Source organism: Rutilus rutilus, assembly GCF_951802725.1.
Source record: "Rutilus rutilus genome assembly, chromosome: 14".
Lineage (NCBI taxonomy): Eukaryota > Metazoa > Chordata > Actinopteri > Cypriniformes > Leuciscidae > Rutilus > Rutilus rutilus.
Genome location: NC_140219.1, coordinates 30,012,728 through 30,040,168, shown reverse-complemented (window position 1 = coordinate 30,040,168; position 27,441 = coordinate 30,012,728). Strand labels below are relative to the sequence as shown.

The following is a 27,441-nucleotide window of genomic DNA, read 5'->3' as shown; positions in this document are numbered from 1 at the left end:
CAAAACACATGAACGCGCGACGCCAAACGCTCAGCTGGAGGACGCGTTTGCCAGCGCCGAGAGGAGCGCAGTGCATGTAGTGACATCATGTCAGAATCACATGTAATAAAATACCTAACTTTATCATTATGAATATAAACAACTAACATGGCTGTTAGTACTCACTATCAAGCTAGCATATCGATACTGGTAAAGTTTAAAATATATTGAGTTTGATTCGGTAACGAGCTAGTAACATAAGGCAAAGCTAAAAACAGGGTGCATTGATACACGTTTTCCCATTACCATCAGTTACACTGTGATGAAGGTGAATTTCGTGTAAGATTCATAACATATACGGTGTTTTGCATGTAAGAGCTTCCACGATGAAATGTTGGCAAGTTGGCTCTGATGAGGACTAACGTAACACTCCGGTGACAAGTAGCCTACCTTTCTACCTTACTAGTTCCTTTTTTTGCCTTGTTTGCCTTCGCTGACTGTATATGCAGGTACTGGGAATTTTGACTGCTCTTTCTCTGCCATAATTGTGATTCTTCCTAGCTTCCGTGCCTCTCTCCGTGCCTCTTCCTCTCCTCGAGTCAAACGGGTGCACACATGTGGGCAGCTCCTGTAGCGGCAGGGGTGGTAGCCATGGTAGCGAGGGAGAGTGACAGTCGCCCAGCCAATCATTTCATTCGTTCCGAATGGAAATAAGTAGCTGTATTTATTGCGCCCTGAGAGGACTACAGACACTCGATTTTTATACTCTCTTTTTCAGAGTACTTACATTTTAATTATGTATTGGTATATAAAGAAAGTTTAAACAAATTTGGAATTTTTTTTTTTTATAAAAAACTTGCCTTTAAATCTCTTTTTTGGCTTATTTTATCTGTAAAAGAAAACATGCCTAATAATTATGCACACCTGAATATAAGGCGTTTTTCATTTCCAGCCTTCATGAACAATTATATATCACTTATAAATGATTAAATACAAAATTAATAGTAGTTATTACGACTAATGTGGTTTGGAATTGGTAAAATGTTCCTGGAAAAAAAATATGATCAGAAAATCAACGTGCCTAATAATTCTGCACGCACTGTATATCTTTTGAGCTAATTTGCTACATGGGGGGCTCATTCTCCGGAGCGATGGTGGGTTCAGTTCCTTGCTCTGGCTCCTTCATCGCGGCAGGCTCGGGCTCTCCCTCTGCGGTGGGCTCTGGCATCTTTTCCTGCACGGCGTCAGAGGTGGCTGGCCGTGCTCGGGATCTGGTGTGGTGACGGGAGCGAGGTGGGGCTCGACGATGGAGATGGTATCCTTTATAGTTTCGCCTACTGTAACTGAGGACCAATCCACCCGCAGAACGAAGTTGATGTACTCTAAGTTCCAGCAGGTATCACCCTTTGGCATCAGGAAGCGAATCTCATTGTCCTGCCCGCACCTGAAACCTTCCATAATGGGAGGTCAATCACATGTGGCGCGGTGGCAGATGTTAACAAACTCCTCCACATAGTCCTCCAGATCTTGGCCCATGAAATGTTCCTTCTGGGTCTATACTAATTGCCGCAATCTCCAAATTTTTTCTTATGGGTCTGGTGTTCTGTCATGGGTAGGTCAGCAAAGGATGACAAAGAAGAAGATGTAGTTCAAACAATACCGTTTTCTTTAATAAAACAAAAGAAAATAAAAGAAGTAATCCAACGAGATTATACAATGCAACAGCGTGTGCTAAAACACAACCATCATCAGACAAAGAACTAAATGAACTGAAGGGCTTATATACATAAGATAATGAACTCAAATGCAAACAGGTGTGATCTAATTAATAATAAATAACCATGGCAACCAATGACAAATGGGAACATAGAACAAAGGAAGCAAGAAAACAAAGAAGAAACTAAAATTCCTTGATAATGAAACTAAAACTATAACTGAAAGTGACAGTAGTCATTTACATTGGTTAAGTCATTAAAATTAAAACAGAACAGAAAGTACTTTTTTTTTCATTCTTTACTTTAAAACATAGCACATCATTACAGCTGACAATATGCAAATTCATACTAAACATTCATAAGTAAATAAGAAAGTGCATTATTACTGAACACCCATATGTTATATAGTTATGATTTAATCACATAACTGCTAGGTGTCTCTAAGTATAGATATGAGCACATATACAAACCAATTTTCACATCCCACATTTTCTGCTTACATTGTCTAATTCGCATTTTGCCAAATGTAGCCTGTCACCAATAAATGAATGTGGATGCAGTCTATTTTTAAATTTCAGTAGGGTTTCTTCTTGAAACTTTAAACCTGATGAAAAATCCAGAAATCATTTCATCACATCAGTTGTCTTCATTTACAGTAACAGACATAAATGTGAAGTAAATGCATTGCAAATTCGCATTGTGCCAAATGTAGCCTATTCATTCACCACTCACCAATAAATGAATGTGGATGCAGGCTATTTTTAAATTTCAGTAGGGTTTCTTCTTGAACGTTAGACTTTAAACCTGAAGAAAAATCCAGAAAAGATGCTGAACAAATATTTCAACTCATCAAGTCAGTTGTCTTCATTTACAGTAACAGACATAAATGTGAAGTAAATGCATTGCAATCGATCACATAAAAGGCTGTTAGACACATTCTCAACAAACAACATTAAATGGACTGTTGCCTGATCAGATCACGTTTGAAAAACTTTAATTCAAAGCAAGAAAACCGCTCTCTAAAGGTTGTGGATTTCATTGCACTGCATATCATCAGAAAGGGAGAAGCTGATGTTCACCATTTTCTTGACTGCTAAATCATATACCAACATTCAGACATATTGAGTAAGCCAGTCTTCTGTGTCTCATCAGTATTGAAGGTTTGAGTGCACTGGTTGTCCACAAGAGAGCAGGGTAGTGCAGCACCAGCTCTGAGTCCCACTCTGAGTGCTGTGGCACTACAAGATAACTGTTCAGTTATTGTTTTGCTGATTTTTTCAGGCCTATTATTCACATTCATTTACTAAATTACCAGAGGGACTGAAAATTTCAATTGGAGTCTATCAACAGTCATGAACAACAGTCATTTCTTCTCATAGGCATACAATAATACATGTGTAGTGTACTCTATGCACAGCACTGTACACAACCCTTAGGCCATATGGCTATGGTTATGACATGGCATTAGACAAAGAAAACATAACATATCCATAAAGTTAATAAATTACCTTTATTTTTGAATGGTAATTAGTATATATATATATATTCATGGCCCAAGACTTCTGCACATTACTGTATGCATAAAACAACATATCAATATTTGCCATTAACTATAATAATAAATAGTATTCAGAGTAGCTATTACAAATTAACAACAACAACAACAACAAATAAAAAAATTCAAATACAATGCATATGAATTGTTTCAGTGTGCTTACTACAGAGTACTTATATAATACAATCAAAAATAACCCCCTTTGGAGGCAAATTCAAAAATCTACTTTACCTTTTATAGACATACAAAAACATCTATTTATCATATGAAATGAGTTCAGTCAATATCATACAACATGTGAGATTCGAGGAGAGCATGATACGAGATTGTGACACTTTCACAAATCTGGAATAATGCTTGTTAACTAATACTAAGAATAATCTTATTGTCAAACTCTGTGTTCCTAAGATTGACAAAATCACATTTGTAAATTAGAAAGCAATACCCTGTTTAGGTGATTTGGTTGTTAATTGTGTGTAATGCTTACAGTCTTACATCCTGCTAATGAAGGGTACTGTATAGTACACACAAGTATCCTCATGACTGGTAAATTGCAGACAGAGAGACTGTGGAGCAAAGGTCTTTGATCCACAAGCTTTGAGAAAAATTTCAATTTGATGGCCGTCATTGACAGCAGGACACAGAGCACCGTATGCTGGTCAGTTCTACTGAATTTCATCTCCAAAATACCACAAGGCGAAGTTGAATTGGTGAAGATACAATAATGGTGAATGAAACAGCATACAGTACATCTTTGTTTGGGCGCTTGACAGGTTTGATCATATCAGGGTCATGATTGTCAGTCAGTCAGTCAGTAATCTCCAGCTGGAGGTTCATGGTCTTTTTACTGTCAAAAAATACACTTGAACTTCATTGCTGGGAACATACAGACACTATTTTTTCCCATTTTTTAACGATGTGAACTTATTAAAGTTTTGCCAGAATGGAGATTGTCCTGATTTGGAAACATGGAATTCGACTACATCTGATTGTTGTGTGTCATCAGAGAGCAGAAAGGGTCCTGGAGACGAGGGGTCCGATGGGGAGACACACCTGCTCTGGCTCAAACCTGCTCAGCACAAAGTCAAAAGACAGAGACAGGAGATGTTTGAGAAATTACAAAAATGTAGCCAATGGGAAGAGAATGTCAATGCTCAAAGCATAATCAAAATAATCAATGCGCAGCGATGATGAATCATGCTTCACAACATACAGTACAGCCCTTAAAATGTACCATGGTGACTAGCCACAGTTACCAACTAAATACCATAGTTAATACAGTTACTATTTTAAGAAACTGTCACTTCTCATTGATATATACAACTGCATTGGATACAAAATATAAAACCAAGTGGAATCTGCAAACCAATGATGATGAAGCTTTTCTCAGAACTGACTTCTGTTATTTTGTTTAAATTTTCTGAGCCTCCTTTTTGTAACCAACTGGCCTCTACAGTAGGTCATCAAGTGTCCAAATATTAGTACTATGCAGTAACTATGGTATTTTAGCAGAATTGACCATAGTCATGACAAAATCAATAAGTACGAACTACAGTCATACATGATTCTAAGCAATTCAAAATATATCTAATTTTTCCAACTATATGATATAAGCAGAACCAACAAATATAAATATATATAAACATAAATAGGCAGTTGGTTTTCTAGCAAAAAAAAAAAAACGTTTCCATGGCATTTTGAAACACAATCTTTTTGCTTTAGTTAATTTGTGTTGAGTACTCAGGCCACTTAAAGGGATAGTTCACCCCCCACCTTCTTTTCCGCAGCACAAATCTTCTGCTCACGCTTGTCCATATAACAGCAGTGAAAGGCCTCCCTGTCCCCCTAACTTCCCTCTGTCTCATGCACTTAGATATACACGTCATTTCTATGTGGCGCAATTGTTCACATTGAAGGGGAAACACTGAAGAGAGATATGTGGCCTTCAAAAATGTGGGATTTTTTTTAATTCACTCTTTCAGAATTTAAATACATTTGTTGTGCTTCACACAATATCCACCAATTGGCACATGGAACTGTGTGTTGTAGCTCAACACACAGGAGCTACAGGCCAGACCAGACTGCTCTTGGGCACTTCTGGCAATGAAGAGGCTTAGATCAATCTTTAAATATCCCTAGACTTATAGATTATTAGATTTTTTCATTATAAATTGAACAGAATTAATGTCATTCTCTGATAGTGTGATAAACGTTGTGTCGAAATATCGACACTAGGGGTTGCTCTTGGGAGCCCCAAACACTTTTTCATAAAAAGCCAATGGAAATTGGCGAGTAAAATTTGCATGATCAGCCACTTCCCGGACATCCGGGTATAAAATAGGGCTGGCGTGCTTCACTCATTCAGCTTTGTTCTTCAGAGCCGAATGCCAGTGTCTCTTTTACTGAGAGGCAAATTCCAATCACCTCCTTATCACGCTGCTGGATATACAGCACGCTACATAAGTGCAGAGAGTTATCTTGGGTGCATCAGCAGCAATCTTAAACAGGCAATTTTCTTTAAAAGAGCAAATGCACGGCGGATTGTGTATTTTCCATCATGGCTTTCCATCCATGTCCTTCTGGGTGCAGTCGATTTATGTCCCCCTCGGACGGCCACGATCGTTGCTTTCAGTGTTTGGACCATGCTCATGCTGAGACATCTTTTATGGGTAGTTTATGTCCTCACTGTGAAAACATGACCATGTGCACGTTGTGCTCTTTTTCAAAAGACAGAGTCACCTCAGGCTGCTTCCCGTCCTGGTCCTTCTATCTCTGGGCAAGGGGATGAAATGGGAGCGTTTCCGCCGAGTGAATCCCTGTGAGCCTCCCATTCCTCTACTCTCACGTGTCTTCCAGGTTGAGTTTCTGGATGAGTTTGGCTTTGCAAGAATACAGAACACTGGCTCCTCCATCCTCACCACCCTTGATGGTGGGGCGGTGCAGGGGTACTCGGAGGTTCCTCACGTGGAACAGGCGATTGCGGTGCATTTATACTGCATTATATATTTTGTGTAAGTTTACCTCGTCTCTCACTGCCTCTGCCCTGTGCGCTATGGCAATCTTGCAAGTCTTGAGTCAAGTCCTGAATTTCCCTAGTGGATGAATAAAGTATTTATCTATCTATCTATCTATCTATCTATCTATCTATCTATCTATCTATCTATCTATCTATCTATCTATCTATCTATCTATCTATCTATCTATCTATCTATCTATCTACCAAGCCAAAGTATTGAGAGATCCTCAAAAGTGTGGTCTCAAACCAGAGATGATGTGGGAACTGCGTTCTGTGACTGACTATGCTCTACAGGCTACAAAGGTCACGGAAGGTCACAGACTGCAGGCTCTGGGTTGGGCAATGTCCACACTTGTGGTCCAGGAGCACAATCTATTGCTTAACCTGATGGAAATATGGGATGCCGAGAAAGTGCGCTTTCTCAAGGTGGCCTATTCAGGGACACTGTCGAAAGTCTTTGCACAACCGTTATTGGCAGTCAAGAAACAGATGGAGCCGATAAAACCCATATTGCCTCCTTCTCCGACTGCCCAGCCATCGCCTGGACTGGCAGCCAGACCAGCACACCGCTTCTCACGCAGGACGGTGGCACCGCCCACCAGTCAACAGGCTACTAAGAACCATCAGAAGACTTCAACCCAGACGGGCAACCCAGGGAAGGAGGAGAGGCTGCTGACCTGCTCAATTGGGGTTGAGCCTTACTCCCGGTGGAGGGACGGGAGACGTTGTTAGCCTTGAGGAGGTTTTGACCTAAGATCCAGGGCAAACATGTGTTGGTCCGGACCTGATTTTCAGGTTCCTGAGATAAGCACGGATAATGCCTCGTCCCCTCTTGGGATATCTCTGTGGTCTTACAGGCCCAACATAGAGATCCATTTGAGCTTTTACCGTCAAGAGGATGGGGGACTTACAAGCCCTTTCAGTTAATGAAATCAGTTAATAGGCTGGCAGACTCTCAAATCGTCCTGAGACCCCAACCCTCATCTATGTGCCTAAGGTTCCCACTTCCCCTTTCAGGTGGTGAACCTGCAAGCAATCCCTTCCTGATAAGGGAGACCCAGCTCTGCACTTTGCATATTTCTGGATCGCACACAGAGTTTCAGATGATTTGAACAGTTCGTATTCTGCTTTGGAGGTCAGCAGAACAGAAGGCTGTCTCCAAACAAAGGATGGGACACTGGATTGTGGATGCCATTCTCCTGGCTTAACAGGGTCATGGCTTACTGTGTCCCTTGGGAGTGAGGGCTCGGAGTGTCAGCACGAAGTGATGGAGGTAATACCAGAACACCTCATTCATGAATCCCTGGAATATGGAGGGGGTGGATGTTGACCAGCTCATACAGCATGACACAGTACTTGTAGTGGCCGGTAGGTGCCACAAATGGCTTGGGAGTGCAGAGCTGCGGACTGAGCAACACCCAATTCCTTCGTGAGATTCTACAATCTCCTTATGTAACTGGTTTCATCTTGACTTTTGGGTACCAACAGGAGAACTCAGACGACTAGCAGGGTGTAGCACTTGGCGTTCAGAGCCTTTCCCCTCTACGACATGATAACAAGGTTGTGAGTGGGTTGGAATGCACTTGTTACTTGGTAAACAAAGCTTGCCAACATCTGCACCACTAAGGCTTGTAACGCAGTTCAGTGAGTTGTGGCGTTTAGTATTGGGACCCCTAGTGTCCGTATTTCCACACAACATCGAAGAGACGGGCAGATAGGGAAAGTCATGGTTACTATTGTAACCCCCATTCTATGATGGAGGGAACGAAGACCTGTCCCTCTTGCCACAACTCCGAACTGCCGCTGATGTGTTCGAGAAGCCGTCTCAGCACAAATCTTGTCATCTTTATTTGCCTTACTTTTCACAAATCATTATTTTGCTTAGCTTCAGCTATAATAAAGAGACATCAACTCTTTATTATACTCTTTTTTATGTTTGGTTTGATTTCAAAATATCAGCAGTGTTTCTCAAAATTTGTTTAGTGCACCTATAAATAATGGCAAATACCAGTACATTTAATTTCACAAACCTAAGTAAATCACGTTGCAAAATTTATTTAAAAACTTTCCTCCCATAAATATTGTCTGAATTTGTCCTACAAATGCATAAGGCCAGCCACAAAAATAAATGTATCCACGCCTTTTCATCTCTAATTCTTCACTTCACTTTTTTAATGCCAAAAGAGGGATTGCGCTGGTGCAATCTGTTAGTAAACATGGCCATTGGAGTATACGGCTCAAATCACATGAGATTACTTTCTGATACTTTTGCATTCATGAAGAAGGTCACCATTCACTGCCATTATATGGGCAATTACAAGCAGGACATATTTTTTAATTTCTCCTTTTATCTTCAAAAAAAAAAAAAAAAAAGAACGGCTAAACCAGGGTAAGTACATAATGAATTCTAATTTTTGGGTGAACTATCTCTTTTAATATCTATTTTACCTATAATATCTATGGTCCTATTTTATGTATTGTTTAACAATATTCTTAGGTGTGGATTTTTTTTTTTTTTTTTTTTTTACGCAGTAATTGCTTTATTATAGTTGCATTTCAAAGTCGTTGCCATGGCATTTTGTATAAAAACTAATTCTACTTTAAACGCTCATAAAAATACCTTTATCATTTTCATACCATGTCCATATAAAATGGCCCTCTTTCTCAAGATGATAGCTATCAATGAATCTGCAAATTCAAGAACATACTTCACCGTTTGTCAGTGAAGCATTGAGGATTCACAACAGTGTAAATATGACAGCTATAAAATATAAAATGGAGAGTATTCACTATAAACCACATTTGCATTCACTAAAAAAAAGACAAATACAAATAGCTGAAAGCAGATATTAAGGGGCCAAGCAAAAATGCAGAAGGTCCATTATAACAACATGAATTAGCATGTAGCATTCCCTGTGATAGTATTAGTGCAAACTGGTTTAACAGTCACGAGTAGAAGAACTTAAAGAAGAATGACATAAAATTGCTTAAAACATTTGCCCAATAGGTGGTGCTGTTACAAAATGTCAATCAGCTGAAATCAGCTTTTTTTAGAAGACCAACTAATAAATCTTCATGTAGGCTTTTGTTATTTTTAATGATTTGGTATTTCTCAAAACACCGCTCCAACGAACATTTGCAAACAGCATTACAAAATGCTGTGGTTGGAATTACAGCTCTCGATCAGTGTTTAGAGGCATATTTTCTTGTTATGCACAGTACTGAACACTTAAATAATTTGACTTAAAGACCCACTCCGATGAAAATCATGTTTTTCTAGGTGTTAACATGTTCTTGTGGCATTTTTCTGATGTTAGAGGACATATCTTGAGAAAAATAAGTTCAAAGTTGTATTTCTGAGTATTTCTGCATTCAAATGGCTGTGAATCAGTAGCAGACGCTAAAATGCCAGCTAAAATAGACTGGAGTTGTGACGTAGTAACTCCACTGGGCGGTGCCACAAGCTCATACTCCCCTCCGCCCCCGCCCGCGCGGCTCAGGTTCTGAGGAGTAGAGAAGACAATGGCGGATCAACACCTATGTGCGGTAGCGGGTTGCAATGCTAACTGTACGTTCACACCGCCGCCGACTTGAGCGGCAAAGAAGCTCTGGCCGCCCTGTCAAGGACGCTTGTCAAAAAGTACGAGGAAGCTTGTTGACGCTTTGGCCGCTCTGACGTAGCAGCATTCTATGTTCGATCATGGGAGAAGAGAAGTGTCCCACCATGAAAAGTAAACAAAATAAACAAGCAATACATTGACACTAGAAACCTTTTATAATGACAGCATTTGTATAACCGTTTTGGTCACATTATTATTTATTATTATTAATAGTGAGTGCGCGCGCGCGGCCGAGGCTCTCTCTCTCTCTGTTATCTCTCTGCGTTCTTATATGCCCTGTCAAGCGCGCCCTGTTAAACTGGCAGGACTTAAAAACACATGCAAATGATAAACTTTCACTCTGATGGTTAAACTGCAATTAATCCGATAATGATAGGAAACCCAGCAACGGCGATGATCAGCTTCTCCTCCGTTTTCTCGGAAGCTCAAATCGGCGGCGGTGTGAACGAGGGGGAGGGTCGTCTCCGTGCCAACGGCTCCGCCCACAACGCAGAGGCGAATTGCTAATGAGCTACTGCCGCTCTGCTGAAGCAAAGTCCCAGAAAACGGCACAGGTTTTGTGATTTTGGCTAAAAACGGCATAATCATCATTTAAAGACCACTGAGAATGTTTAAAAATAGCTCAAAATATGATCGGAGTGGGACTTTAATAGGTTGTTTATTTTCAAAATATTTTTTTTTTACATTTTAATCTGGACAATAACATGCCCTAGATATTAATTGAAAATGTTCAGATTTTTTATTATTGTTTGGAAACACTTTACAATAATTTAACAAGCCTTGTGTACATGTGCGCTATCTACCACAGGGGAGCCATGGAGTATGACATTAGAGGGAACCCGCAATTGAATCAAACATCTGGAAATAAAGCAAAATAACAGAGAACAAAAAAAAAGTATAATTTTGTGTCTGTTAATGAAAAAAAAAAAATGAAAAAAAAAGTGCCTCTGTGATGTGTCTTGATGTATGACGTCTGATATTGTACATATTATGCTGTTCACAGTACTGTGAAAGATTCTTATCTAACCCTCATAAACTGCAAAAACTGGTACTCGACCCCTGCCTGACTCTTTGCTTATCTGTCTGCCTGGCTGGCTGCTGATCCCGTTAGCCACAACTGACTACATGTTTTTAAGCGAAAAGAAATGGTACAAACTACCATGTCATGTTTTCAGAATTTGGCACTGCATGAACCATATTGTCAGCCCAATAATTAAATTACACAGGGACCATTAATCAGTATACTTCCAAACTGCCAAATAGAAAAAGTATGAACCTGGTCTCCACTCTTTAATTTTATAGCTAACAACTCGCATTTCCAGATATCATAATTCTACTCCGCCAGGGAGAGTTTCTTTGAAGGAAAAAACACATGGATGGAGACGGGAACGCTTCCCCTGCTGCTGGGATAATATGGCTCCCATTCCTTTGGTCAAGGTGTGAACGTCCACTAATAACGGTTAATAACGGATCTGGAAGTGTTAGGAGGGGAACCTTGGTAAAGGCTTCCTTGAGGAGTTGGAATGGGTGACTTCGGGACTCCAAGACAGATTCTCAGGAGTGATGTGAGTTGAGTGGTGATGGTCCTTTAATTCTTTATGAAATATCTGTAGAAATCAAGTAAGTGCTGGAGTTCTTTTACTGAGGTGGGTGCTGACCAGGTGCGTAAAGCTTGTGCGTTCCCCTTGTCCATCTTAATCCCTTCATCGCTAATATGGTAGCCCAAGAACTGGATTGATGACTGATAAAAGGTAAATTTTTCTGCTTTCAAGAAGAGTTGGTACACACTGAGCTTTTTGAAGACCTTTGAAAAATGATGATTCCAGGAATACATCAAGATGTCATCGATGTAAATCAGCACGAAGTGATGGAGGTAATACTGGAACACCTCATTCATGAATCCCTGGAATATGGAGGGGGTGTTGACCAGCCCATATGGCATAGTACTTGTAGTGGCCGGTAGGTGCCACAAATGCGGTTATGGATAACGGTATTTACTGTGATGTAGTAGTTGATACAAGGCCAATTCAAAGTCTCTGTCCTTTTTTAGCCAGAAAAAAAAAAAAAAACCTGCAAGCAGCAGGGGAGGTTGAAGCTCGGATGTAGCCTTATTGTAGAGCCTCTTCCATGTATTCCTCCGTGGCCCTTTGTTAAGGGAGTGAAAATGGGTATATTTTATATACAGTCTCATGGTCTGTGGGGTGGTAGTCGAGAGGCTCTTTGTGGGCAGAAGACATTTTTGATGTGGGAGTAACAGGGTGGAATCTTGACTGACTGTTTGTCCACGGGGCTTTCAACAGAGATTACATTTATGAAGATGGTCTTGGGCCACTGTTGGTGTGGACTGGGATAGCTGGGAAAACAGTCAGGGCATCAATGGTCACCCCCACTTCAAGATGTCTCCATTCTTCCAGGAGAGGATGGGATCATGCTTCTCGAGCCATGGGCGCCCTAGCAGAATACAGACGGTGGATTTCTCCAGAACCGAGAGTTCGATGTGGAGGCAACCAACTAGCAGCTTGACAGGACCCACACAATGGCGGAAGGCTTTTTGCCTGAGCAGTTTACCAGTTATTGACTGGACTTGGTCGGTGACTTGACTTATCCTCTTCACAAGTTTGAGTTGGCGGCAGAGTTCCCCAGAGATAAAGTTGCAGACTGACCCAGAGTCTATGAGAGCTGTGATTTAAACAGATACATCAGAAGCAGTATGAGTTAAGATGGTGGTAAGTGGTGACAAAATAGCTTTGGGATAGGTAAAGTAACTCACTAAGGGACGAGGAGGTCAGACCAGACATGAGGCAATAACGTGTCCACTGGCACCACAATGTAAACAATCTCTGGGTCAGCCGACGATGCCGCTCAGTCGGGGTAAGTCGCATATTGTATACTTGCATGGGTTCCTCTCCTGGTTCTGGAGTGCTGGATTTTATTGGCTGGCGTATATTATGGAAGGACTGCATGGCCGATTGTTCTTCCATATAATTTATAACGTGTTGAGCAACTCGCAGAGACAACTGAATAAAATGTTCCAGCGTCATTGTAGGCGGAGAGATGCAGCAGCGGAAGTGGGTCAATACCTTGTCGATAAGTGGTAAGTAGTGCTCACTCGTTCCATCCACTAAAGGCCACTAGGGTACAAAACTTGAGAGCAACTTTTTCCCTGCCGTAAATTATATAGTTGTTCACTTACTGAAGAATCTCCTGAAGGGCGTCATAAAACTTCCCAGAAGTGAGTAGTGAAGCTGTCGAGGGATTGCGTGACCGGTCCAGCTTGGCTCCAGAGTGTTTCTGCCCATTGAAGTGCACGTCCAGACAACAGGGACAAGATGAAGGAGATTTTGGCCTTTTCAGTGGTGAAGCGATGCGGCTTTATCTCTAGGGCGAAGCCATTGTCTTCCACCAAGCCATAGTAGGGCGCTGGTTTGACCATGGGACTCGCAACATACACAGGTGGTGAGGCAGAGCTCGGGGAAATGACAGGTGTGCTCAGTGCAGATGCGGGTGCATGTGCAGTGAGAACTCTACAAAAGTTATCCACCAGCTCTTGTTGGGTTCATTGCCGTTAAGTTATTGGTCTGGCCTTCTTTCAGGATATACCAGACTCAAAGACAGATATTGGTAATCCTAACAAATGTTTTTATTTGTAGGTTGTGAATGGTGATGATGACGGAGGAACTGGATGAAGTGCACTCCTCTTGAAAAACAGTGAGTTTACAGGTAATCTTTATCCACAGGTTTCAGGCATGAAGGCGAAGGAGATTCAAGGCAGGAGATAAACAGGGCTTACGAGCTGAACCAACAAGGTAAGTAGAGCAGGTAAGGAGTCGGTTTCCATTTTCGAGGCCAGACAATGAGTGACTGAGGTGTGCACTTTTGTACTGGTCCTGCAGTGATGAGGAACAGGTGACGGTGATTCGAACTTGGGAAAGAGTGAGCACTGTGTGGGTGTGACGGGATAGCCTGGCGTTCTACCACGCGACTATGAAGTAATTTGTTGTAAAAGTGGGAAAAAGCACTCTAAGAAACTGAATGTCATATCCTAGGACATAAATGAAATTGAACAAAGACTAAGGTAATTGTATTTGGTCCATCATCCCTCTTAAGTCTAATCTCAGCTTTGTTATTGATAGGCGCACTTCACTTCAAACTATCAAAAATTTGGTAGGGAGCATGATCCAGCATGTCTGTGAGATCTGTGTTTCAATGTAGATCTCTCTCGAGTCCTGGCAGTTCATGAGAGCTGCTGGTCCATAATATTCATTCTGTGAACAGCATAACGCAAAAAATGCATACCAGCTCACTTTAGGCACTACTATCACTGCAACATTTCACTTTATCAGTGGTCAAATAAAGGTGGAATCATACATCTTTCTATGATAAATAATTATACAATATTTTAGTTATTATACACGTGTTCGTAGTCTGCATTTTGTTTAATTGTGTCCTCAGTGTCTGTACATTTGATCCAACCATTGTATATGTTTAAAGAATCATTTGATAACAAACAATAGGTAGATTCACTGGATCATGATCGAGATCTGTAAAAATGTGTTCTGGGACCTAGTATGGATCAAAGGGATCAACGTGTTTTCTTGGTATCTCTGTTCATCTGTTTTTGTATTGACTGCCATTACTTTGCCTCGCTAATGGTCATAAATATGACAGATCCAGACAAGTTATTTTCTTTGAACTAAAAATGTATCTGCTCTCACATTGCAGATAGCTTTTGTTCAAGATTTGAATATCTACTGGAAGGGACTTTATCATTGCACAGGCAGAATGGGTGTGGACTGATGATTGACTTCCTTAAAAATATGCATATGTGCATAAAGGTTCGGCTTAGGAAAAGCTTTTAACAACTTTCCGTCTGCATGGTCTGACGATGAATGCTCTTAGGGGGGTATTTTTTTAATTGTAAAAATTTATGTTTTTAGTATAATAGTGCAACCATGGTACACTTGTGACTTGTTATGTGACTTGTGACTTGTAGCCAAAACCACATTATGTTTCTAGACCACATGGGTCAAAAGTTATAAGCAAAATAATTGTCACATTTTCAGCTGTTTGTGTTATAGAGCTGCTGGTGTTGTAGAGTTTGAGTGACAAAGCTCAAACTTGGTCTAGGGACCTTTAAGACCCCCAATAATCAATGTGCCAGATTTCACTACTTTCATTAGTCATGACAAGAACCCTGTGGTTCTATTGGCTGCCATAGACTTCCACTACCCAAGAAGAATAAAAAAATAAAAAATAAATAAATAAATAAATAAATAAAACAGTAAGTGCAAATGCACCTACAGTGCTTGGCCCCTGTAAAATACAGCAATCATGTGAATATAAATCTGTCTACATATAAAACACTGTTTACATATTTCTACACTTAAATCAATATGAATCCAATTGTATGTCTTATCATTGTTGCTTGAATATGGACATCTGGCGAACAACATCTGAATTATGTTAAATGGTGAGAAATTGGCTAAAAATAAAGAACTATTTCTAAATCGGATTATTTCTATATTTTCTATAGTGTTTAAATTAATGGCAGAACTACTCTGTGATTTCTCACTTGAAGAAGATGCTAAAAAAGCCCTGTGTTTGTTGTTGAAACCATAGCTAGCAGACAAGTTATGAGGTAACATCTTTTTAAATGTATAATCCTAATCTACACAATTGAATGATACATGATGAACAGCAGTATTTAAAGGGGTCATGAAATGTGGAATCAAATTTCCTCAATAATTTGACATTTGTACAGTATTATAAAAACCTACATTGGTTCCTTTTAGTAGTATGAAAAACAACTGTTATTTGAATTGATTAAATTGAGCAGCCATTAACAAGACATATTCAGTTGTTGTGATTAAGACAAAGAATATTCAATTAAATTGTGATTAAGACAAATTACACTCCCTTTAATATCGCCAGAGTTGTCAATCAATTCAGTTCAGCACAAGTTAATTAGTGATTGAGTTCTGCAATCGCACCAAAGCTCCGTTACAATCAATGATGTTATCTACACTGCTCAATGAATCTGTGATTTACATAGTGTCTGCACTTTGCTGGTTATGATGAGGACATTCACACGATTGCAGAACAAAACTCTGGTCATTGCATTCATGTGCTCACATGTCTGTGAACAGTTAACATAGAAACATTTGATGCAGTGGCGAGGCCAGAAATTTCTAAGTGAGTGGACATTGGTGAAATAGGAAAACCTCAGTGCCTTCTCTCAAACTAAAGTACATCATCTTTTAAAGCCTTTTTAAGCTTTTTAAAGCTTTTTTAAAGTTTTAACTATTAATTCTAAACCCTATTGAGCCCTTACTTACACATTACAATAATATTAAAGCAGGGTTGCCAAATATCACACATTTGTCCCTGCTTTTGATATGAAACAAAAGCCGCTTTCCGACCAAGTAGTTACAGGAACTTAGTTCTAGGAACTGTCCACTTCTAAACAGTTCTAAGAACTACTCTCCCCCAAACTCAGTTTTGCTGTTTGCGTTCGCACTGGCCAAGTGGCCATAGGAACTGGTAGGAGGGGTAAGGGCGTGACGCAAGCACGGTGACTTTTATTTTGACGGCGCGACGGACCTTTATTTTGGCGGCGCTGAGAACGCCAGAGCAAACAATGCACGCATTCTCTGTGTTAGTTAGCGATCTGTCTAACAGTACTGTTTAATATGTTATTAGATAGAACTGTTATAGAAAGTAGACAGTATATGAAAAAAAGGTTATTAGCCTATGCCGTGTGGTTGATGTCCAGTGTTGCTAGCTGGGCAGATAAACATAATCATGTTTGGCTTGGTCCCCTCAAAGTTGCGTTGGATTTTCTCTTCAGCATAAAGGTTTGGAGGCCCATCTATCACTGTTTTCCATGTTTGCATAGTTAGTTTCTGGAGTAAATATATAGGCTATAATCTGTGTGTTTACATTCTGTTTTAAAAATGGTGGGTGCTGGTGTTCCGCGTACGTTCGGTCAATCAGCGTACACTAACGTCACGGGTAGTTCCTATAGTGCTGGTTTAGACCATACTCTGAAGTAGGACCTAAATTAGTTCCTCCAAATGGAGTTCCTAGAACTAAAATCGTTCCTAGTTCCTGCGGTGCGAACACGCCTGTGGAACTGTGAAAAGGTTCCTCCGGTCGGAAAGCGGCTAAAGTCTCAGCTTTCAAATTTAGTAAGTTTTAATACGAAATTCAAATAATAAATACCATTTTGGCGCACTTAATGAGGCATAACAGATCGCTGTAGCGCTTCAGTTAAAGACAGAGCCGTTGAAAAACAGAGTTGCGACATGCTTTGATCTCGCCGGCGTCGCCGCCACGTGGTCACGTGATTCATGGATCTCTCAATAGTTCCAAACAAACCAGCGCCGTCAATACATTTGAATGTTTAAGCAGGATAGACAACAGCTTCACTACACAGGTATTTGCTGCAATTTTTGGTAACCATTTCAGCATAGTGTGTATTGATTTTTACGTCGACGACATTTACAGTATCATTTTATTTTGGAGAGTGATAGAGAGGTTATGGTCCATTAAATTACCACTTAAAATAATATTTTAATCTAATATTTTTAATTATTTGTATTACAATTATTGTAGTATTTAAGGTTAAAATAGAGAAAAGGGTTTTAAATTACAATGCAAAGAGGCAAATTAGAGTCATTTTGTGGACAGAACAATTATAATTTTGTAATGCCATGCTTTACCCACTAGTTGCCTGTTTGGCTCTTTAATAAATATACATCTACTAGTTTAGTTGCTCAAAAGAGTATTGCAGGTTATAACTGATGAATTGATGAATTGATACTGAATCAAGATCGAAATCAATATTTTTGTCAATATGAATGAATGTCTTGCCTGAGGTAAATGTAATGCTACGTGACATTGTTTTTTATTGACGTCTTTCCGTGGTTGAAATAGTGATTGAGCGATTACACGAGATACGTTTGAAGTTGATTGCGTTTAGGCAGGGACGAAGATAGGTGAAAATCCAGTTGCAGCAGTATTTATTGAAAACAAAAACAAAGACAATCCAAATAGAGGCTCAAAACCAGGAACAGGAACAGGAGGAGGAGGAGGAGGAGGAGGAACATGAAACATAATTAAAAGAGCAGGAACAGCTTCACACAACATGAACAAAGACACTAAGACAAACACAAACACCGACAAACCAAGACTGAAACACAGGGGAAAATATACACAGGATAACAAGAGGTTAACAAGGGACACCTGAAACGGATTAATCACTATGACAACTAATGAGGGTAACTATAGCAACTAACAGGGTGGCATAGGGCACTGAACAAGGAAGTAAACTCAGAAACAATGGGGTACAGAACAAACTTCAAAACAAGACTCCATAAATACAAAACCAAGACGGGGGAACACAGACCGGGAGAAGCGCCTTCCAAGGAGCGGTTTCCAGATGCTCCAAAACAGACCACAAGGGAGGTGGAGAAGATGTGGACTTGGGGGTAGAATGGAGGGCCAGGTCCATGGAGGGGAGGAAGGACTTGAGATGGAAGTATTGCAGGTAGCCAGGACAGAGCAGGCGGGTGAGCCGGCGAGACTAGGGAACTTAGAATGGCCTCTCTGGTTGAGACAAAACAGGCAGGGAGTTCAGTAGGGACATCCATGGTCGTATCTGGCAAAGAGTGCTAGAGTGACCTCTTTGGTTGTTTAAGGGCGGACAAGAGGTTTATAGGTGACCTCCATGGTCGTGTCAGGGCCGGCAGGAAGTTCAGGGATGACCTCCATGGTCGTGTCAGGGCAGACAGGCAATTCGAGGACGACCTCCGTGGTCGTGTCAGGGCCGACAGGAAGTTCAGGGATGACCTCCATGGTCGTGTCAGGGCCGACAGGAAGTTCAGGGATGACCTCCGTGGTCATGTCAGGGCCGACAGGAAGTTCAGGGTCAGCCTCCGGGGTTATCGCAGAGACTTCAGGAGACACAGAAAATTCAGAGGAAAAGGCCTACGCCTCAGAGAGAAACAGACGGAGACTGGCTGGAGACTCTGGCGTGGTGGCCATGTTGGCTGGAGACTCTGGCGTGGCGGCCATGTTGGCTGGAGACTCTGGCGTGGGGGCCATGTTGGCTGGAGACTCTAGTGTGGCGGCCATGTTGGCTGGAGACTCTGGCGTGGCGGCCATGTTGTGAAAAGGCTCGGTGTGAGGCTACTGCGGAAGTGCCGCATTCCTCCTCCACGACTCCCACAGTAAATGCAGAGCCACTCATTTGTAATGCCAGGTTAATTCCTCCGTTTTAGTCAAATGGGTCAGTTCAATAAAGTCTGTCACATCCTCCTCAATAGGACATTTTCCTTGACGGTAGTGATGGGACGGTTGATACCAGGGCTCCGATGCTCCAACGCAGTTTTCAAAGCACTACTGTCTCACACACTGTACCGATGCTTGTATTGTAATGACAATACCACGTGATTGATGACGTTTGAAGCTTCGGACGTCATGCAGTATCAGAAGGTTGATTGTGCTCTGCAGTGATTTGTTAGATATGGTGGAGAAAACAAGTCTGACCACCAGATGTCGCTAATGCGCATTGTGTTAAAAGCTTTGAGTAATGAGCCGTTTTTCGGGCACAATTTGATTAAAGCCTCAAACGCTTCAGAAAGCCTCGTTTTCCCATCACTACTTGATGGAGGCACATGATCCTCTGTGCTGGATTAATTGTGGTCTGTGTAGCAGGAATTCAACAGCTTCACAAAATGCAAAGACAACAATCGACAAACCAAGACTGAAACACAGGGGAATACATAAACCAGATAACAAGAGGTTAACAAGGCACACATGAAACGACGGATGAACCACTATGACAACTAATGAGGGTAACTATGGCAACAAACAGGGTGGCATAGGCCACTGAACAAGGAAGTAAACACAGAAACAATGGGGAACAGAACACACTTCAAAACAAGAGTCCATAAACACAAAACCAAGAGAGGGGAACACAGACCGGGATCATGACAGTTGTATCTTTCAACTTACTTTCAATGTTCATTCAAGTTTATTCTGTAACTAGCATTAAAGAGGAAGGGATTGCTCCACGCTCCCGCTTGAACTGAGGCGTCTGTACATCGATCTCACGCCACATCAAAGAGCGTCAAAACGGCATTTATTGTTTGAATTTCGTGATAAAATGGACAGAATTTAAGAGATTTTGAGAAGCTTTGTTTCTTATCGAAAGTAAACAAAACACAGAGCTTATCGCGGTTGTTGGTGGTTAAAAGTGGTTAATGAACTACAACTCATGTGTACCGAACCGAAAGACGTACTGAAAATTCTGGGTACGAATACGTGTACCGTTACACCCCTAGTAGCGACGATGAGTAAAGACCAATCAGGGACTGATTTACAGCAGAAGCATGCTTGGATTGAAGAAAAGAAGCACATGACTGGAAGATCAGCGCTCATTCACAAGGATCTAAATTCATGTATTTGAGCTATTATTGTCATGCAGGTTGGAATTTTCTTCTTTCCCAAAAAACAAACAAACCAAAAAACAAACATTTTATGTCACATTTGATTGGGTGGACCAGGTGTCAATATGAGTGGGCCAGTGCCACCGTGGCCCTTATGTAGCCTCACCACTGCTTTGATGCAATGGGAGTAGATTAGTTAGGGGTTAATAATAATGGGTCCGTCCAGTATCTTTTAAACTACGTTACATAATGGTAAATAAACAAAGCTATAGATTGTGAATTTGAATATTTCTGATTCTTTAACTGCTCAGCATAATACGTCAGTTTACTGTTAGTTTGAGTCCCGACTGGAGATTCTTTCCCAGTCTTGTTTCTCTCCTCTCCCATTGCTTCTTATTTATTCAATTCTGTCCTATCTAGTAAAGGTAAAGAAGCCCATAAATAATAAAAATTTTATTGGAATGGCCCACCGAAATTTGCTCAAATAAACTGGACTTCCAGTGCTACATTAGAGAGATAATACATTCTCTGAGAGTGCATTTAGTTTTAACCTTCGCTCATTCAGCTGCAAACAATGCAATATGAAAGCGCTATGTATTTTAGAAAAAAAGGCTCATTACTATTACTGAAATTGCTGAGTAGAGCTACTGTCACAGTACGGAATACTGTAGTTCTGATAGTTGTGTCACAACTTTTTTTTCAAGGAGAAAAAGAAGCAAAAGAATCTACATATGTGTTCTTGTCTACACTAGCTTACTAGAGTAAAGCAACAATGATAAGACAGGTGTTAAAAATAGAAAAATATTGAATTCACCTGGTATCGTTTTGTTGTCTCACCTTTCTGTTTGGTCACTTTACGGACTGTCATGGCAGCTTGTCGTTTCTGATATTCAGAAATTTCAAAACCTAAACAAAACCAACAACAACAGCAGCAGAAGATATGAGGGAAGACTATTTTTGTGGCATTAATGACATGTGGAAATGCTTTTGAAGCAGTAATTATACATAAAATAAATACATGAGAATTTATGCCAATTTACCAATTTTTTCATCCTCTTGGACCATCTTGCGCTCCTCATGAAAAGCCCTCAGCCAGCGAATCTTCTCTTCTGGCTTCTTGGCCAGAAAGACGTGAATCTCTTCGCTGTCTCTGTTGTGCAGCTTGAACGCATTTTTCACACTAACGTTAAAGTCATCGTCCCGTCCATCAATAGCATCTCTCACTGCATACCTATCCATGTCAATACGTCCTTTGTAGTAAAGTATGTCCCGTCGTATCAGGTCCTGAGAAGAGATGCAGTGCTCACTGAAGGTAGCTTTCAATGACCACAAAAGAATCAAACTCATCTTTGCAACATGACTATGTTTAAAGAAAATACAGGCTGTATATGATTTACATCTACAGTAGTGGCAAAAGTGATGTTCATAGGGGATATTTGTTTATAATGACCCTAAAAGTTTGATTAAACCATCAAAATATGAGGAAAATATTTTTTTTTTTTTAAATATGTTAAATATGAGGGAAGAACAAAACACTAAACTTGGTTAAGGTATTTATCTAACAAAATGCTACAGCTACAGGTTTTATTTTACTATACAAAAAAAAAAAAAAAGATGCATAGAAATACAAAAAGCTCACAGGGAAAACCATCCATTGACTATAATCAGTTATTAATATTTTGTTAGTTCTCTTTTGGTTTTCCTTGCATTCATAATTTCTTTGTATGACAGCCTGGACAAAAATTATATCTGCACAATTTGGCATGTTTCATTGCGTTATCAAAGAAAACAATCGACTCCAAGCACAACTACGCAATATGCTTACAAAAACCTTAAGCGTGTGACTGTTGGCGCCACAGTTCACTTGGTCTTTCCCAGAAAAAGATTAACAGAATCAAGATTAACAAAAACACAACATGAAACACAACTCATGTACCTTCTTCACTGAGGTGAATATATATGTTGTGTTCATTGGAACAAGAAGTTATCGTGTTCACATCTGTCAACTATCATTCTGACTGTCATCAGACAAAGTCAGGTCAGATGAAATTTGACTCAGTACACAGATATTTGGGGGGGATTTCTAGGCGTTGTATTTCATGGTAATGTTTTTGTTAATCTTGATTTCATACAGCTTGAGTGCTTTTTTTGGGGCGATAATAGTGTCTCACAGATGCGCACGTCGCGTAGCAGTGCAGAGAAAACCAACAGCCAAGGTCAAGAATTTCGTTAAATAATACATTACATTTCAAGTTTGTTTTTCACTAAACCCTATAGCACAGTGGTTCTCAACTCCAGTCCTCGTGACCCATTGCTCTGCACATTTTGTATGTCTCTCTTATCTGACACACTCAGTTCAGTTCATGGAGTCTCTCCTAATGAGCTGATGATCTGATTCAGGTGTGTTAAATAAGGGAGACATACAAAATGTGCAGAGCAGTGGGTCACGAGGACTGGAGTTGAGAACCACTGCTATGCCTATAGTATTCCCCCAGAACACTTGGAACATAAGGCACGTGTTGCATGGGATCATTCTGTGATACTTTTTTTAAAAAGCTTGATGCTGGTCACTATTCACTGGCATAATATGGATGAGCGCGAGCGGGAATTAGAATTAAAGAATTCTTATTTTGTGATCCATAAAAGAAAGAAGGGATACAGCACTAGAGCAACAACAGGTTGAGTAAATGATGCCTTAATTTTCATTTTAGGGTGAACTAGACCTTTAAAGCCTGTGAACTTGATTTGCTGAAGGAGTGTTTCAATATGTCTATAGTGCATTTGTAAGCTTCTGCGTCACTTGTAGCCTGAGCTTCATGACACGCATTTATATTGCATAAAATGTATGCGCATAAAACTCAATCCTTGTGAATGTGCTTGTGCTGGCTGGAAGCAAAGATTTATAGAAAAAAGTTATATTATAATTATTATATTTAAATTATTAGAATGTTTTGTTTTTTTTACACAGACCTCTCCTTAATATCTTTCTGGTTTTGTCCATGCAATGAAAGTTTGTGAGGTCCAATGTTGTGTTGGACCCCACTGACTTTCATTGCATAGATAAACCAATGAAACCTTCTTCACAAACACCCTTTTTTGTTTGTTTTGCAGAAGTCAGGGGTTTTGAACAACATGATTGTGAGATGACAGAATTTTCAATGTAATCTGATACATACATGACTTCAATAAAAGTCATGATATTCTTTATATTCATTGTGATTAACTTTAATCTTTTGACAGTCATGGAAAAAAAAAATTATGCAAAAGGAAAAACATACAAATTTATAGATGTTGTGAAAGAATTCTGATGGAGTAAAAGCATGTTGGAAAGTATTAAAATGGGAAAAACAAAGACTTTTGATGGTCATAAATGATATGTCTCACTTAGGGCAAAAGTGCTTGTTAAATATCTGTTTTAAAAAAAAAATTTTGGAAAATTGGAAAAGATGCAACGAGCAGATTTGTAGTAACGTATTTTGTCTTATTATTTGGCAGATTTAGCATGGTGATGTCAGAGCGTGATACAGATCCTGTAAAGCATGTGTCTTAAATGCATGAGAGTTGGCACCTCTAACTACTGTATGTGCATTTGATTTCACTTGTAAAAGATCCGCAACTGCTACTTTGTGCTATTTCGTGCTATTTTAGATGCATCATGTATGAAAAAATACAGATTTAGGATGCGTTTAGAATGCAGTTCTAATTTATAATCACATTTTGAGATTCAAATCTGGCAATGTAAATTAAGAAATGCTTATGAATTTAAATTAGTCTATGAGAATTTTTATGATCAGTGTTTACACTTATTTCTTTCTCTCATTGTTCATGCTGAAGACCACAAATCCTTTTTCAAAGGGAACACAATATATTTTGTAAATGCCATGTACCTTTTTGCACAAGACCAGCTGATGATCAAAAAGGAAGAAGACTCGCTGCTGACTCCTGCCATAAGGCTGATATATCCACGACATCTCACCCGTGTAGATCAGCTCTGAACTTCTGTCCAGAATGTCATCACCCTAAGTAAAAACAAAACAAAACTTGGCAGTCAAGGCAGGCAAACTAGGATCGGCAGTGGAGACCCTAAAGAACCTTTTATTAATAAAATGTGTTATTCCCCAAAAAGTTTGATTCCACACAACTTAACACACCTCCCAGTCCAACACTGAGGCTTGCCATTGAGCGATCTTGTCAATGTTCTCCAGTCTTCTTTTGCGCTCATTGATTTGCTGGGTGACGTTCCTCATGACTGCAAGCGCTGCTGCCACATAGCGGTAATCACTGTGGGGGGAAACATAAAGACCCACAGACTATTGATATATTATATACATATAGAACTCATAAAACATAGTCACAGTAAAGACACAATCTGACCAAACTAATAACACACAAACAAGTGTACACTGTAAAACTTAAAAAATATCCTACCTAAAACTTTCTATTTGAGTTGACTTAAATTGTAAAAATCTAGGAATTGTAGGAACTAGGAATTGTACTATTTGCATACTATGCCTTTGTTACTCAGAAAACCCTAATTAATATAAATTGATCATATGAGGCAGAACTTAAACTGAATGAGTTGCATCAGATTTCTAGTTCCCAGCATGCTTTGCTTCAGACTCTAGGAGCAAATGTTGAAATTAAATTATGTTGTGTGTTTTTGCACAAGATTAATACGGGGGGAGATTTGTACGTGTTTAATGTTCTGTCAGGACCACTACCGTCAAATGCGATTGACAATTAGCATACAGTTTGGATTGGCGGTATGGTTCCGTTCTGGGGCGAGAACTCCCTGCGCATCCATGCAGCCTACCATGGATAAGAGCAGGGAGAGCAGCAATAACCCCCCTTGGGGTAAACAGAACAGAACCAACATGAAAGTTTGCAAATATATTCAATTATAATTTTAAAGTACAACATATTTCGAGAATTTATTCTGATTCAAGGGGAATCAGAATGCCAAATCCTGACTGGGCGAGAGGAGGAGCTGGGGATGGAGGAGGGTAATTAGCTCCTGAGAAACGTGATAGCTGCTGATAATACTGAAGGAGCTTATATATGTGTACAGAGATAGGCGTCGTATTCCTATAGGTAGATGTGGATCAGCTGAGGGTCAGCTGATGCGAGCTTGACTAACGTGACCTGCCAGAACTAACGCTACGCTTGATTTCTGTTATGTTTGGTTTCCAAAGGGTTTCTATTGTGTCGGTATATTGGAGAGATTAACATTGTGCTGAAGAGTAGAGCCTGTGTTCCGGTCGAGGATGGGTCTGCAAACTCTAAAACTATAGACTGCTTTATTTAAACAGCAGTACCTGCACTGATAAAGTGGTAGTCTCTCTGTTAGTTGGAGATAGTTAGCTATGGCCAGCTGGATGATTGAAGCACCTAATTTACTGGAGTAACACTTACTTCCAAGTAAATACAACTAAGGAATTCCAAGTTGCAGGAAATGTTAGCTCAACTTAAATAAATGAGTTGTTCGGAATACACACTCAGTATATGTATGTAACTTTAAATGAATTTTTGAAACTAGTTGTTGTTGAAACTAAAAAGTGTTTTTTACCATATTCTTTTTTCCAAGTCAATCAGGTAGCAAGCTTTTTAAGTAAAGTTAACTAATTCGATTTTATACTGCACTTTTCAAAATGTTATTGATGAGACAGTAAGTTACAACTCTATTAAGTTTTCCTTTAAATTATATTATAGTTATCCAAAATCATTGTTAATGTACATAATGACTTCACCCTAGGCTGGAAGAGTGTGTATAGGCATTTCTCTGGATTAACAAAACTATATGTTTCATATAGAGAGATAAAAAATATATAGATCACCCTTTCTCTCCCTGTTTGCTCTTTTTTTTTACAGCAAAACTCATCTACGTCACTTTTTTCAATCTTGGAGTGAACTTTTTACCTGTATGGTGATTAGATTCACTGTTTTGGACTGCCGCCTGTCTGGTGTGCATCATAGCCTATATTTGAAGTATGTTTAAGGTTTAAAATGGCGTTTAGCAATGAGCAAAATAAATAGCACAGCTCATTTCCATAATGACCAATGCAAACTACCAAGAGCAGTGCAAATTAGCATAGGGTCGCAGCAAATTAAAAATAACATGGCTTGGTAATTGATATGTTCGGGTAGCGTCTTCCTTTGGCATTTCAAATAAATTAACATGAGTGGAGAAAATTCTCTCCCCTCTACCACACACTCTCCACGGTTCTTCCTCCTAGCAGCAACTATCGCAGCCATGTCAAGAGCTAAATGGGATAAGAAATGCTTTTTTCAGTGTGAAATTATGGCATAAGCCCAATTATGGTGAATTGACTACCACAAACCTTAGAGAATCATGTTGCATAATTCATTTAAATAATCTCCACCCATAAATTTTGCATCTGAAAGTGAAACTCCTACGAATGCATTTGCAATAAGGTCAGCTATAAAAATAACCCTGTCCACACCTTTTCAGTGCTAATTTCTCACTGCGTGTCTTTAGTAAATCCTGACAGTAGTTTTTTAATATCGTTTTAATATCGTAAATTTATAATATCGAAAGAGGGTTTGTGCTGGTACAAGCAGTAAATAAATCTGGCTGTAATTTTCTTTTATGGTCTCTGGACCCCTGAAGTAGCCTTGACTACCCCCTAGCCACCCCATGTGTTAGCAAAAACATTTTGAAATTTAGTGATGATACTGCTATTCTTAGCTTATTATATAAAGATCAAGACATCTCGTCTTACCACTCTGAAATTAACCAGTTTGCACCTAATTGTGAATGTGAATAAAACTGAGGAGATGATACTCGATCCAAAGTCAATTGGAGATCATAGCCCAGTACATATTCATAACGTTCCAATCACACAGGCGTTCTCATATAAATATCTTGATGTTTATATTGACTGTTCTCTTACATGGCATGTTCATGTTGACAACTTGTGCACTCGGTTACAGAAAAGATTGTATTTTCTGAGAAAGGCTCAGACTTTATGGTGTCAGTAGTAAGATTATGATGTTGTTTTATCAAGTTGTACTGGAGAATGTGATTAGATACGGAATACACCTATGGCATGGTAATTTGACAGTACAGTTGAAATCCAGGCCTGGA

The 27,441-nt window shown here is 39.8% G+C and overlaps 1 protein-coding gene across 5 annotated transcripts in view; it reads right to left on the bottom strand.

The window, feature by feature from the left end:
- Window positions 1–1,624: 1,624 nt before the first annotated feature.
- arhgef9b (Cdc42 guanine nucleotide exchange factor (GEF) 9b) overlaps window positions 1,625–27,441 on the bottom strand; it is a 73,937-nt gene continuing 48,120 nt past the window's right edge. For 4 of the 5 annotated variants that reach the window (XM_084429455.1, XM_084429456.1, XM_084429458.1 and 1 more), the window contains 5 exons: window positions 24,488–24,617; window positions 24,224–24,355; window positions 21,377–21,620; window positions 21,174–21,242; window positions 1,625–4,318 (listed from right to left, as the gene is read on the bottom strand). In XM_084429455.1, the coding sequence (XP_084285581.1) occupies window positions 4,143–4,318; window positions 21,174–21,242; window positions 21,377–21,620; window positions 24,224–24,355; window positions 24,488–24,617 (751 nt within the window). In that variant the 3' untranslated portion in view covers window positions 1,625–4,142. Of the gene's footprint in view, window positions 4,319–21,150; window positions 21,243–21,376; window positions 21,621–24,223; window positions 24,356–24,487; window positions 24,618–27,441 lie in introns of all 5 variants that reach the window. The other variant, XM_084429457.1, reaches the window with a different exon arrangement.